This window comes from Rhinatrema bivittatum, chromosome 3 (assembly GCF_901001135.1).
Source record: "Rhinatrema bivittatum chromosome 3, aRhiBiv1.1, whole genome shotgun sequence".
In the NCBI taxonomy this organism is placed as follows: Eukaryota; Metazoa; Chordata; class Amphibia; order Gymnophiona; family Rhinatrematidae; genus Rhinatrema; species Rhinatrema bivittatum.
In genome coordinates, this window is record NC_042617.1 from 392632 (window position 1) to 407208 (window position 14577).

A 14577-nucleotide genomic window follows, 5' to 3' on the forward strand; every position below is an offset into this window, starting at 1 on the left:
TCTCCCTGAGCAGTCACTTTCATTGTCTCTCGCATTTACACACACACCAGCTCTCTGACCAGTTTCTCTCACTTACACACAGGCTGGCTGGCTGCTTCTCTCTCTTTTTCTCACTCACTTCCTATCCCCCCCCCCCCCGCCCCCCCCCCAGAGCACAAATGGTAGCTGCAGCATTCTCCTCCTCCAGCCCCCGCAGGCCAATAAAGAAGAATCCCATCGGCTGCGGGAGGCTCATGCTGCTGTCTCCTTTCCCGATTACCGGCTGCTTCGATTGCTCAGGGGCCGATGCTGCTACCGCCGCTACTACTTTTCCACGCGGCACAGCTGTTTCTCCTTCCCGCGCACCGCACTGTGTATCACTTCCTGTTCCATGTCACGGGGAGGGAGGGCAGGCACGGGTAGAAGAAAAGGCCAGCCAAAGGTGCCACAGCTTCTTCTAGTATCGCTGCCGTTCCCACTGGGCTTGAACGTGCTGATAGCCCAGCGGCATCGGCAGCAGGGAAGGAAGAGCAGCAGGAGAGACCAGGAGCACGCGACACACCTGCCTGTGCTTGGCGACACACTGGTGTGTTGCAACACACCGGTTGAGAAGAGCTGTCCTAGAGTATGACATCAATGAAGAATGCCACTTTTATGCATGGGTAGTCAACAGTGTGCTCAATCAACCCTCAGCTGGGGACTCCCAGACAGCATGGTTAATTTAGCCTGCTTATCGATGGGAGGAAAAAGCAAGTTTGCTTATCATAAACAGTGTTTTCTGTAAGTAGCAGGATGAATTAGCCATGTGATCCCACTCTCCTCCCTGGACAGCCTCTCCTCCTTTCTATCTTTGCCTGTTTGTTCTGTTTGCTGCTCATACATACTTTCTTATCAGCTGAGGCGGTCATCATCAATCATGCGAGAACCATTGCACAGGTGCACAGAACAAAGCTCTGCATATCTTGAGAGAAGTTTCCTCCTCGAGCCGCCCAGAGGGTCGCCCCAGACAGCAGGGCTAACTCATCCTTCTATCTACGGAAAACACCATTTACTTTGAGCAAACTTGCTTTTTCCTGTCGATAGCAGGATGAATTAGCGTTGCTGTCTGGGAGCGTGCACGCGACCAGGAGTAGGCAGAGTTTTCCTCAGTGAGTCACAGAGCTTTGACTCTGTGCGCCTGCGTGGTCTTCTTCCCGTGCGATTCCCCTCTTCTCCTCAGTCTCTTTTTTTTCCCGTGAGCCGTTTCGCTCGCGGGGTTTTTTCCTCTCACGATTTTTCCATTTTTGGAGATTTTTGCAAGTTTTTTTCTCATCGAGATGGCTCTGAAGCCATCTGGATTTAAATACTGCCAGTGTGGCAAAGTTATGTCCATCACTGATGGACATAACTATTGTTACATTTTTTAGGGCCGGACCACGACCAAGCCTCATGCAAAGACTGTGGTCGTATGTCCCCCAGGGCCCAGCATCAGCACGCTGAGAATATGGCGCATCTGAGGACGGGCTCGTATGCCCCAACAGCTTCGTCGCATTCTTCGCCAGGACCGGCAAACAAAGGACAAAAGGCGTCTATGAAGGGCTTCCTCCCTCGGCCCAAGTGAGCCTCGCCGCATCGATCCAGGTACCGGCCCAAGTTTGATAAACCCATGGAGCCTCAAAAATGAGCCGGGGCGCTGGCTGCAGTGCCTCAACGGGACAAAGGAGCCATGGGTGCGTCGATCGAGCCACAGGGCCCTGTTCCCGGTTGACCCCGCTCACCGGCATTGACGCACTCCGCAATCGAAGCATCCAAAAACACCAACGCACTCGACACTCGGCGCACCCATATATTAAAAAATACTTCGTTTTTGGGTACTTGCCAGGTTCTTATGGCCTGGATTTACCACTGTTGGAAACAGGATGTTGGACTTGATGGACCCTTGATCTGACCCAGTATGGCATGTTCTTATATTCTTACCATCTTAGAAGCACTGTGCAGATACATTCCATGTTTTAAGAAAGGTGGAAGGAAGGCCAAACAATTGCCGGTATGTTCAAAAGGTGAAATGAAAGAGGCTATTTTAACCAAAAGGTCTTCCTTCAAAAAAACTGGAAGAAGGATCCATCTGAAGGAAATAGGAAAAAGCATAAATATTGGCAAATTAAATGTAAACACATTATATGAGAGAGAGATATAATATAATCAAACAATACAATAATGAAACAAACAAAATTCAAAATATTTATTACAAAATATGAATCAAGGTGCTTAAACAACAAAACGTACATCATATAGACAATATACAATGTTCAAAATATCACAAAATATAATATCATGAACCCTTATTACAATTCTCACTGTTTTATGAGGCACACTACACTCATACATCTACAATTAAAAATATTCCATTCTTGCAAACATCCATACAAACAAACATACCAAATACCCATTCATATCAATTAAAAATGTAAATCACTTAAAAGACACCAATCACACTTTCATCAATTCAAATATTCCCTCTTGTTGTAAAAATCAAGTAATATATTCACTCTTGTCCTGGTTAACAATGTTCCAATGGATTAAAGACTTGAATGTTGCATTTCTTAACACCAAATTTAACATATTGGCAGTTATCTCCTTGATGAAATCCACTACAGGTATCTCTAATTAAATTAAATGTAAGACATTGATAAGACAGGCTAAAATAGAATTTGTAAAGAAGTTGGTCATAGAGGCAAAAACTCACAATAAAATCTTTTTAAAATATATCTGAAACAGGAAGCCTGTGAGGGAGTTGATTGGACCGTTAGATGATTGAGGGGTTAAAGGGGCACTTAAGGAAGATGAGGCCATCATGAAGAGACTAAATGAATTCTTTGCTTCATTATTTATTCAGGAGGATGTTGGGGAGATATCTATTTCAGAAAAGGTTTTCAAGGGTGACGATTCAGATGAATTGATTCCAGTCACAGTGAACCTGGAAGATGTAGTAGGCCAGATTGACAAACTGAAGAATAGCAAATCACCTCAACCTGAATCCCAGGGTTCTGAAAGAACTTAAAAATGAAATTTCAGACCTATTGCAAGTAATTTGAAACATCATTAAAATCATCCGTTGTACCTGAAGGTGGCCAATGTAACCCCGATTTATGAAAAGGGCACCAGAGGTGATCTGGAAATCCATAGACCGGTGAGCCTGACTTCAGGTCGGAAAAAATTGTGGAAACTATTATAAAGAATAAAATCACAGAACATATAGACATGATTTAATGGTACACAGTAGCATGGATTTACCCAAGGGATGTCTTGCCTCACAAATCTATACTTGTGAATAAAGATTGGATTTTCAGAAGGCGTCTGACGAAGCCCTTAATGAGAGGCTTCTAGGAGAAGTAAAAAGTAATGGGATAGGAGGAGATGCCCTTTTGTGGATTGTAAACCCATTAAAATACAGGAAACAGAGTAAGATTAAATGGTCAATTTTCTCAGTGGAAACAGGTAACAGTGGAGTGCCTCAGGGATCTGTACTTGTACCGGTCCTTTTTAATATATTTATACATGATATGGAAAGGGATACGACGAGTGAGGTGATCAAATTTGCGAATGACACAAAATTATTCAGAGTAGTTAAATCACAAGCGAATTGTGATAAATTGCAGGAGGACCTTGTGAGACTGGAAGATTGGACATCCAAATGGCAGATGAAATTTAATGTGGACAAGTCCAAGGGAAAAATAACCCTTGCTGTAGTTATACAATGTTAGGTTCCATATTAGGAGCTACCACCCAAGAAAGAGATCTAGACATCATAGTGGATAACACATTGAAATCGTCGGCTCAGTGTGCTGCGGCAGTCAAAAAAGCAAATAGAATGTTAGGAATTATTAGGAAGGGAATGGTTAATAAAACAGAAAATGTCATAATGCCTCTGTATCGCTCCATGGTGAGACCACACCTTGAATACTGTGTACAATTCTGGTCGCCGCATCTCAAAAAAGATATAATTGCGATGGAGAAGGTACAGAGAAGGGCGACCAAAATGATAAAGGGGATGGAACAGCTCCCCTATGAGGAAAGACTAAAGAGGTTAGGGCTGTTCAGCTTGGAGAAGAGACGGCTGAGGTGGGGATATGATAGAAGTGTTTAAAATCATGAGAGGTCTAGAACGGGTAAATGTGAAACAGTTATTTACTCTTTTGGATAATACAAGGACTAGGGGGCACTCCATGAAGTTAGCATGGGGCACATTTAAGACTAATCAGAGAAAATTCTTTTTCATTTAATGCACAATTAAGCTCTGGAATTTTTTGCCAGAGGATGTTAAGGTAGCTGGGTTTTAGAAAGGTTTGGATAAGTTCCTGGAGGTGAAGTCCATAAACTGCTATTAATCAATAGAAAATAGCCACTGTTTGTTGCTGACATTAGTAGCATGGGATCTATTTAATGTTTGGGTACTTGCCAGGTACTTGTGACTTGGATTGGCCACTGTTGGAGATGGCTTGATGGACCCTTGGTTTGACTCAGTATGGCATATCTTATGTTCTTATGATCTAGCAAGCCCTTCCATGAGACCTGGATTGGACAGAGACAAGGTGGATCATTTTTCTGATGCAGCATGGCGCTCCTTATGTTTTTATGGTTTAGGCCCCAGAGAGATAGAAGTCACGGAAGTAGAGAATGACTGATCTGCATGGGTCAGTTCTGGGGGGAACAGTTGGTGCTAATGGAGTGTTTGTTTGTCTTCCCAAGCTATGCACCACCAAATGTTTCCTCTAAAGCATACCCAATAGATGTTCACCTGCCCAATTAAACCCTTTTATGACAGTTGGTATTCATCTAATCCTGAATATCTGGTGCAGTGCAGGGGTAAATGAATAACTTTGTCTTCGGGAAAGTAGAAAACTCTCCGTGATCAGTTCCCAGCTCATCAGAGAGCCTTTGTGCATAACCTCTGGCCTTACTCCTTTCCATCCAGCGTCTTCTCTCTCTCCACCACACCTGCTCTCTGCTTCTTCCCCTCTTTCTAACCACCTTGTTTTGTCTTTCTTCTCTAGTTTGTAAGTATGTTGCCTTGGAACTGAAATCTGCATTCGAAGAGACTGGCAAAACCAAGGAAGTGATTGGCACAGGCTATGGGTTTCTGGATGGAAGGCGTTCAGGAATAAAGTATATCAAATCGTAAGTGACACTTACCTCTTGTGGGAATGTGCAATCCTTTCTTCCACCTTCTGCCCCTTAGGTCCCACTGTTTTCCTTTTTATATCCTATGTACAAGAAATAAAGGCCAACAGGGTAGTAAGTGATACCTTTTTATTCCACTAACTTTAATATATTTCCTGAATGGGTTTCAGGAGCGCTACTCCCTCCACCTGGTCAGCATGCAGTGAGAATCTCTTTGCACTTGTTTTACTTCAGTTGCCACTTTTATCCAAAAGTGTAATCACAGTTCAAGAAAATATGGAATAAACTTGAAGGATTCTTAGTTGCAGAGAGCTATTTAGGTTAGATAATTTCTATGATTAACTACGGTAATATTCTTTTGGTGCTTCAGTTTTTAACTTTTTATTTTTTTGCAAATTCCTTTAGTGACCCCTGGGCATGCAGGGATTCCCCTCGTCCTGAATGGGCTGTTTATTTGAGAACGAGGAAGTGAATTCCCAATAGGATGAAAGGGGTAGAACGGGTGGTGAGGAGGAGTGGGTGTCCTGTTTCAGATGCAAAGCACAGGGAACTGGAAAAAAAGGACATTTTCTAGAAACCCTTCCTTAGCTGCTGCCTTTCTGAAGGTCTATTTAAATAAATAAAAAAAAAAGTACTGTGGGTGGAAGGGAGGGGAATATAGGGATATATATATATATATATATATACACACAGTGGCTTCCAAAAGTCAGCAGGCTTGTGTGGATTGCAAATCACACTTATACTGTCAGGAACAATCTGTGTTGTTATTGCAAACCATATGCTCTTAATGTAAACTTTCAAAGTCACAATTCATTATTTTTCTGCATTTTTTGTAAAACTAAAATTTAAAACCAAAAAATGCCGCTTGCATAAGTATTCAACCCCTGTGCTATGGCAGCTCCAAATTTACATAGATGAAAGTTATTGCCCTAATAATTGGCTTACAATTGGCCTCTACCTGTGAATCGTCTAAAAAGGTCAGCATTTCTGGATAAAAGACCCCCTAATGATAGTACCATTGGTCAGACTGTGAAAATGAAGATAAAGAGCATTCTATGCAGGTCTGCATCTAATGATGTAACCCATGTGAGGAGTGATAGCCTGCTGTCCTCTGAGAACACTTGTTATATAGGTAAGGAGCTCTGCTTTATTTGGCTCTTGCATGTTTGTTGGCTGTATATTGCCTAGAGAACTATTTTGTGATAAGGTGGGTAATAAATGTTTCAATAACTAAATCCACCCAGCCACCAAAATTTGTTTGGCTACATCTTGCGTTTCTAGTCACGGATAATGGCACAGACTGATTTTTGTAATCATAATCTAGTACAGAAGGCTGAGATTAGACACTGCTCGGTGATATCCGAGGAGAAGGCTGAGCTACCATTTCCAAGGATTTTGGGGGGAGAGAGGCACGTGGCTATAGGCAGGTCAATCAGGAAAGCTTAGTAGAAGAAAGAGCATAAGATCCTTGTCTCTTTGTTCCTGGCTAGAGATATCCGGCTTATAGAAGTGATGGAGAACATCTGCAAGCGCCTGCTGGAGTACAATCTGCACAAGGAGCGAACTGGAAGCAATCGATTTGCAAAGGTTAGCAACAGCAATTCCTTCCTTCTGTAAAATCTTAGCTAGCATCCCATTCCTTCTTACAGCCTCCAGCTGTCCGTTCAACCCTTCACCTTTCCTTTTGAAAGCATCTTATTGTCTCCCCATTCCTGAAAGAGAGACACTGACACACTTCATTCCATTGATTTTGCTTTTTATATGCATCACAAAAGCAAGTTAACTAACAATGATATTTAATAAATGAGAATACAGTAGGGGGCTGAACTCCTTCAGTCATCTGTATATTTTTAACCTGGACCTGAAGAGTTGAGAGCATCTTGAATATTAGGAGATAATTTCAGTCTTAAAATGCCAGAACAGAGAAGGCTCAGAAATTAGAAGTAGATGCTTAGTCCCCTGTCCCAGCCTATGATATACCTCGTTCTGTTCCCATCCCTGAAAGAGTGCCCCCACACACACACACACACACACACACCAGTATAGACTGTATATCAGTCCTTTCCTAGTGTGTAGCAGATGGACTCAGAACCAATGGGTATAGTGTACTCGTGCTAGCAGTTGGAGACGGATCAGATTTCAATCTGACATCAGCCCTAGTACATATACTCCTGCAGGGAGTGCAGATCCTCAGTATTTTCCGTCTCCAAAGCAGTTAGGAGCTATCTCACGCTCGCCGAGCGTTCTAACAAATTTTAAAGAAAATTCTACCTGAAGACGAGCCCCGCACTCCTGCGGTGATACCCTCGGGTCCCTCCCCCAGTTGAGTTTCCCGAGGTGATTTCCGTGGTCCCTTGGAGGTAAGAGCCTCGGTCCGGTGGCCGAATCACGGCAGGGACCTAGCCCCCGAGTGAGAAGGCCTTGGGCGCGGCATAGAGGCAGCCTCGATCCGGAGCCGTTCGCGGTGAGGACTTAGCCCCCGAGCGAGACGAGTTCGGGCGCGGCTTAGAGGCAGTGGGTGCACCCTCAGAAGCGGTGATGGAAGGTAGTTGCCCGCTCCCCCTGCAGTCGGAGACCGCCCGGGTCGAGACCGGGAAGCGCCGAAGATAAGGTAAGGTAGAAATCTTTACTTGTGCCGGTCTCCGAGGATTGAGGACGAGCGCAGGCCATCGGCCGAAGCCAGCACCACCGGGTTGATTCGCCCTAGCAGGGCCAGACCCCGGCATTTTCAAGGGCCTTCCCACGTGGAGACCCTCCGAGATAGTCGCCATCTTGCCCGCATGGTCGCCGTTGCCATCTTGGCCTCATTCTCGCCGTTCACATCGCCGCCCGGCCGAGTGCACAAAATTTACCTGTGCGCACAAACCTACTTCTACGCGTAAGTTATATGCACAAGAACCCTTGGACGCATAAGCGGCGCGTGCAAGTCCCGGTCGCACGGACTACGCGCACTTGACTACCCGCGCGCACATCCCGGGTTAAGTGCTCAGATACGCGCACAAACCCCGGCTAAACGCACAGATACGAGGCGAAACGTACGCGCAGGCAACCTCGACACCTCCAATAACGGAAGTAAAATCCCTAAGCCTCTGCTCAGCATGCCACCTCAGGGCCGCCCAGAGCCAGGAAGCCGATGCCTTATGCGCCCAATGCGAGGAGGCCCTGGGCGTTCCACCACAGGCTCAGTCTTGCCCAGGGCTGGGGACTAGCTCTTCAGGGGGCTCCCTGGAGCTAGCAACCCCCAGCAGGGCTCCCTCTCATCCGGAGGCTCCCAGGGAAGCAGCGCCACTCAATGTGGACCCCTTGTCTATTTCTTGGGTGGAACTCTTCAAGGGGATTCACGCCTTTGTCCGAATGCAAACTGATTCCCGGGCGGACCAACCACATACATCGCAGGAGGACCCCTATGCTCCAGGCCCCTCAAGACCTAGGCATAGGCTGTTACCACCAAGTAGTCCCACCTTCGGGGCTACGGACATCTCAGAAGAAGAGGTCGAACCCCTAGAAGAAGAACTCCCCCCCGGGGACAGAACCCCACCGAACCATGAGACTGTTCTTCACAAGGGAGGAGCTCCCGGATCTGGTCTCCCAATGCCTGGCGGAACTGGCGATTCCGGATTCAGAAACCCAGGGGATCCCGAGGAGAACCCATTTCTGGAAGGCCTTCGACAGACCTCCCGTCATTTCCTGCTGTTGCGAGCCGCTCAACAGCTAATTGACCTGGAATGGAACACCCCAGAGTCTGCCTTTAAAGGGGGGCGGGCCTTGGCCAGTCTGTACCCCCTGGATGCAGCAACCAAAGACATGCTCGCTTGCCCTAGAGTGGATGCCATGGTCTAGGCAGTCTCCAAGCGCACCACTATTCCGGTAGAGGGAGGAGCAGCACTCAAGGACATGCATGACCGGCGGCTAGAAGCCATGCTTAAACAGTCATTCGACGTGGCCGCTATGTCTCTTCAGATTGCGGCTTGCTGCACCGTGGTGACACGCGCCTGCTTATCCCAGGCCAGGAACGGCACCCCGGAAGATATCCTGGACCCAGCGCTATCCTTTCTAACGGACGCATCCTCAGACCTTGTACGCACAGCGGCTAGAGGAGTATCATCGGCAGTGGCGGCAAGGAGACAGCTCTGGCTCAGAAGCTGGTCGGCCGACCCATCTTCCAAAACCCGACTCACAAGGATGCCCTTCAAAGGAACCCTCCTGTTCGGCAGCGATTTAGAAAAGATGGCGGGCAAATGGGGCGAATCCCCAGTACCGCGCCTTCCAGAAGACAAGTCAAGGAGAGCCCAGCGGCAGCCTTCCAGGGCCTCCAGGGGCAGAAGCTCGCAGCGCTTCAACCCATACAGGAGCAGCTACCAGGCGCCCCGCCCTCCGGTCAGGAACCAGTCCTTTCGGAACAAGCACAACAAGAGGGGAAACAGCTCGGGCTCAGGGCCCGGCCACGCTCCGCAATGAGAATCAGCCGACCCATCCAATGAAGCCATAGGGGGCAGACTGGCCCTATTCTACCAAAGATGGGTCGAGATAACTTCGGACAAGTGGGTCCTAGCCATCATCCGGGAAGGGTACTACCTGGACTTCATACGCACCCCCCCGGACAAGTTTGTGGAGTCCCCCTGCCACGACCCCACCAAAAAGGCGGCAGTGGAAGTTACACTGGCCAGGCTACTGAACCTTGAGGCCATAACTCCTGTACCTCCTCAGGAGATAAACTCTGGTCATTATTCCATATATTTTCTCGTTCCCAAGAAAGAAGGAACGTTCCGACCAATCCTGGACCTCAAATCCGTAAACCGATACCTGAAGGTCCCCCGCTTTTGCATGGAAACCCTGAGATCCGTAATAAAGGCAATACAGCCGGGAGAGTTCCTCACCTCCCTGGACCTGTCAGAGGCGTATCTGCACATCCCAATTCATCAGGAACACCAGCGTTACCTACGTTTCAAGATCCTGGGCCATCACTACCAGTTCCTGGCCCTACCCTTCGGGCTAGCCACAGCACCACGGACGTTCACCAAGGTGATAGTGGTAGTGGCGGCAATACTGCGGAAGGAAGGAGTCCTCATACATCCTTACTTGGACGACTGGCTGATCAGGGCAAAGTCACCAGAGGAAAGCATCCAATCAACCATCAGAGTCAAGTCTCTACTGGAGAGCCTCGGATGGGTGATCAACACGAACAAGAGTTCCCTGCAGCCCTCACAATCATTAGAGTACCTGGGGGTCCACTTCAACACCAAGGAAGACAAAGTCAGCCTGACTCCCACAAGGAGATCAAAACTATGGAACCGATTGCAATCCTTGATGAGCGACCCTCGCCCCACGGCATGGGATTACCTGCAGGCCCTAGGGCTGATGGCATCCACACTGGAAGTGGTCCCCTGGGCGAGGGTCCACATGAGGCCTCTACAACACTCACTGCTGTCCCGTTGGAACCCACGGTCGCACAACTACACCGTACGCTTAGCTCTCCCGGGCACAGTCCGGACCAAACTACGCTGGTGGCTGCAGCCCAGCCACATGAACAGAGGCTCAAGACTGTCATCCCCAACTTGGACTCTGCTAACGACAGACGCCAGTCTACGGGGATGGGGAGCACACTGCGAGGAACTAACCGCCCAAGGGCAGTGGAACGCAGAAGAGGCAGGATGGAACATCAATCGCCTAAAAGCGCGGGAAGTCAGACTCGCCTGCCTGCGGTTCGCTCAAAGACTCCGAGGCAAAGCGGTCAGAGTGATGTCCGACAACGTTACAATGGTTGCCTACATCAACAGGCAAGGGGGAACCAGAAGCCAACAGGTGTCACTGGAGATAAACCCACTGATGGCATGGGCGGAAGCAAATCTACAGGAGATCGCCGCCGCCCACATCGCTGGGAAGGACAACATCATGGCGGAGTTCCTCAGCAGAGAAAGTCTAGACCCAGGAGAATGGAAGCTATCTCCCGCAGCCTTCCGGATGATAGTAAACCGGTGGGGAACACCGGAAATGGACCTCCTGGCGAACAGAACCAACACCCAAGTACCCAGATACTTCAGCCGCAAGCAGGATCTACAATCCCAAGGGATCGATGCCCTGGTGCAAACCTGGCCACAGGGCACCCTACTGTACGCCTTCCCGCCGTGGCCCCTTTTGGGCGCAATGATTCACAAGATACAGCTACACAAGGGACTAGTTCTTCTAGTGGCCCCGGATTGGCCAAGAAGACCGTGGTACGCAGACATGAGAAGACTGCTGGCAGGGAACCCTCTACCCCTGCCCCCTCTCGGAGACCTGCTACAACAAGGTCCGATCGTCCACGAGGACCCGACTCAATTCTCTCTTACGCTCTGGCCATTGAGAGGGCTCACCTGAAGAAGAGCGGATACTCGGGGGCGGTAATAGACACCCTCCTCCGAGCACGCAAGTTCTCCACATCGCTAACATACATAAGGATCTGGAGAATATTTGAGGCCTGGTGCGAAGATCATGACATCAAGACACGCTCACTTAAAGTCCCCGTGATGCTGGAGTTCCTACAGAACGGACTTCAGAAAGGACTGTCCCTCAATTCCATCAAGGTACAGGTGGCAGCACTGGCATGCTTCGGCACCAGGGGCGACAGTGATAGCCTAGCCTCTCACCCAGATGTGTCACGTTTCCTGAGAGGAGTCAAACACATTCGCCCACCGCTGAAGTGGCCGGTACCTCTGTGGAACCTCAACCTCGTCCTGGACTTCCTATCTGGATCCACCTTCAGACCTCTTCGAGGCCTATCTCTCCGTCAGCTGACCCTGAAGATTGTCTTCCTCCTGGCAGTTTGTTCAGCGCGACGCATCTCTGAACTACAAGCACTGTCTTGCCGTGAGCCCTTCCTTAGGTTCACCCCAGGATCCATCCAGCTGCGCACGGTACCGTCATTCCTTCCCAAAGTGGTCTCCCACTTCCATCTGAACCAGACCATCTCGTTCCCTTCGGCGGGAGCCCTGGAGAATTCGGAAGAAACCTGTAACCTGCGTCATCTCAACGTTGGCAGAATCCTCTCCAGATAACTGGAAATGTCAGAACCCGTACGGAAGACGGACCATCTTTTTGTCCTTCACAGCGGGAAGAGACTGGGAGAAGCAGCCTCGCGGGCAACCATAGCCCGCTGGATCAAGGAAGTTATCAAGGCGGCCTACGTAGAAGCAGGGAAACCTCCACCTCTACAGGTCAAGGCCCATTCAACCAGAGCCCAGGCAGCGTCCTGGGCAGAAACAAGAATGATGTCGCCTGCCGAGATCTGCAGGGCGGCGACATGGTCCTCCATTCATACCTTCTCCAGATTCTACCATCTGGATGTTCAGGCTCGGGAGGACACGGCATTTGCAAGGGCAATACTGAGTGGGTCACAGGCAGCCTCCCACCCGGTTCGGAAGTAGCTTTTATACATCCCATTGGTTCTGAGTCCATCTGCTACGTGCTAGGAAATGGAGAAATTACTTACCTGATAATTTCGTTTTCCTTAGTGTAGACAGATGGACTCAGCAGCCCGCCCTTGGCTGCTGTCACGCATGGTATTGCAAATGATTCAAGGGTAAGCCTCCTTTTCGTTTACCTAGGTCTCCACCCGGCTGGGTGTCGACGCTTTCTGGTTGAGCTCCCTGGCGGTCTCCAGCTATACTCAATCGACCAGTCCAAATTAATCCAGTTAATCAAGTTATAATGTTTATATAGTTACGAAGTTATACAAGTTAATCAAATTAAGAACATAAGAAAATGCCATACTGGGTCAGACCAAGGGTCCATCAAGCCCAGCATCCTGTTTCCAACAGTGGCCAATCCAGGCCATAAGAACCTGGCAAGTACCCAAAAACTAAGTCTATTCCATGTTACCATTGCTAATGGCAGTGGCTATTCTTTAAGTGAACTTAATAGCAGGTAATGGACTTCTCCTCCAAGAACTTATCCAATCCTTTTTTAAACACAGCTATACTAACTGCACTAACCTCATCCTCTGGCAACAAATTCCAGAGTTTAATTGTGCGTTGAGTAAAAAAGAACTTTCTCCGATTAGTTTTAAATGTGCCCCATGCTAACTTCATGGAGTGCCCCCTAGTCTTTCTACTATCCGAAAGAGTAAATAACTGATTCACATCTACCCGTTCTAGACCTCTCATGATTTTAAACACCTCTATCATATCCCCCCTCAGTCGTCTCTTCTCCAAGCTGAAACTAACCTCTTTAGTCTTTCCTCATAGGGGAGTTGTTCCATTCCCCTTATCATTTTGGTAGCCCTTCTCTGTACCTTCTCCATCGCAATTATATCTTTTTTGAGATGCGGCGACCAGAATTGTACACCGTATTCAAGGTGCGGTCTCACCATGGAGCGATACAGAGGCATTATGATATTTTCCGTTTTATTCACCATTCCCTTTCTAATAATTCCCAACATTCTGTTTGCTTTTTTGACTGCTGCAGCACACTGAGCCGACGATTTCAATGTGTTATCCACTATGACACCTAGATCTCTTTTTTGGGTTGTAGCACCTAATACGGAACCTAACATCGTGTAACTACAGCAAGGGTTATTTTTCCCTATATGCTTCACCTTGCACTTATCCACATTAAATTTCATCTGCCATTTGGATGCCCAATTTTCCAGTCTCACAAGGTCTTCCTGCAATTTATCACAATCCACTTGTGATTTAACTACTCTGAACAATTTTGTGTCATCTGCAAATTTGATGATCTCACTCGTCGTATGTCTTTCAGTGTGGATGAGGAACCCTATGACCCCTAGGGGGTTAATGATTTGGAGTCCTCTTCCGAGGACTTCATAGGAGCCCTGCTAGACACGGCTCAGGCCAAGGCCTTCCTGCCTCGCTAAAGGGCCATTATCTTGACAATTATCTTGGCAGAGATCCATCAGAGTCAGCAGGTGTCAGCCCGGCACATGTTGATGTTGTTGGGCCGCATTTATTTATTTATTTATTTATTTATCACATTTTCTATACCCTCGTTAAGACAAACTATCACAACAGTTTACAAATTGTAAAATACATAAGATAAAACATACAATGCTAATAATCAGTTGGCATTTAAAATAACTATTAATAGTAAACAGTAAATAAAAATAAAAGCTAAAAGTATAAATAAGTAAAAACTAAAAGAAATAAATAAGTACTGGAGTTAAAAGAAATGACAGTAAAATAGACGCTCTCACTTTCCCTCCATGTATGCCTTGTCGAACAGCCAGGTTTTTAAATCCATGTCACTCGCTTGGCACGATTACACATGCACAGAACCCAGTGCACTCTGAGGTCGCAATGGCGCCAGGCCATGCAGAGCCTCCAATATTGCATCTGAGTCACCCCGTCTCTCTGGAACTCATTGTACAGGTGGCGGATGCTTTCAAATCTGGAATGTGGGATCTCGTTTGAAGTACCCCTGCCCAAATTGTCCTAACCATGGATG

At 47.7% G+C, this 14577-nt stretch overlaps 1 protein-coding gene across 1 annotated transcript in view; it reads left to right on the forward strand.

Annotated features, from left to right (window-relative positions):
* Positions 1-14577, forward strand: part of CNPY3 (canopy FGF signaling regulator 3) — a 70324-nt gene that overhangs the window by 19231 nt on the left and 36516 nt on the right. The window contains exons 2-3 of the mRNA XM_029592778.1: positions 5013-5136; positions 6630-6726. Coding sequence (XP_029448638.1) covers positions 5013-5136; positions 6630-6726 — 221 coding nt within the window. The remainder of the gene's footprint in view (positions 1-5012; positions 5137-6629; positions 6727-14577) is intronic.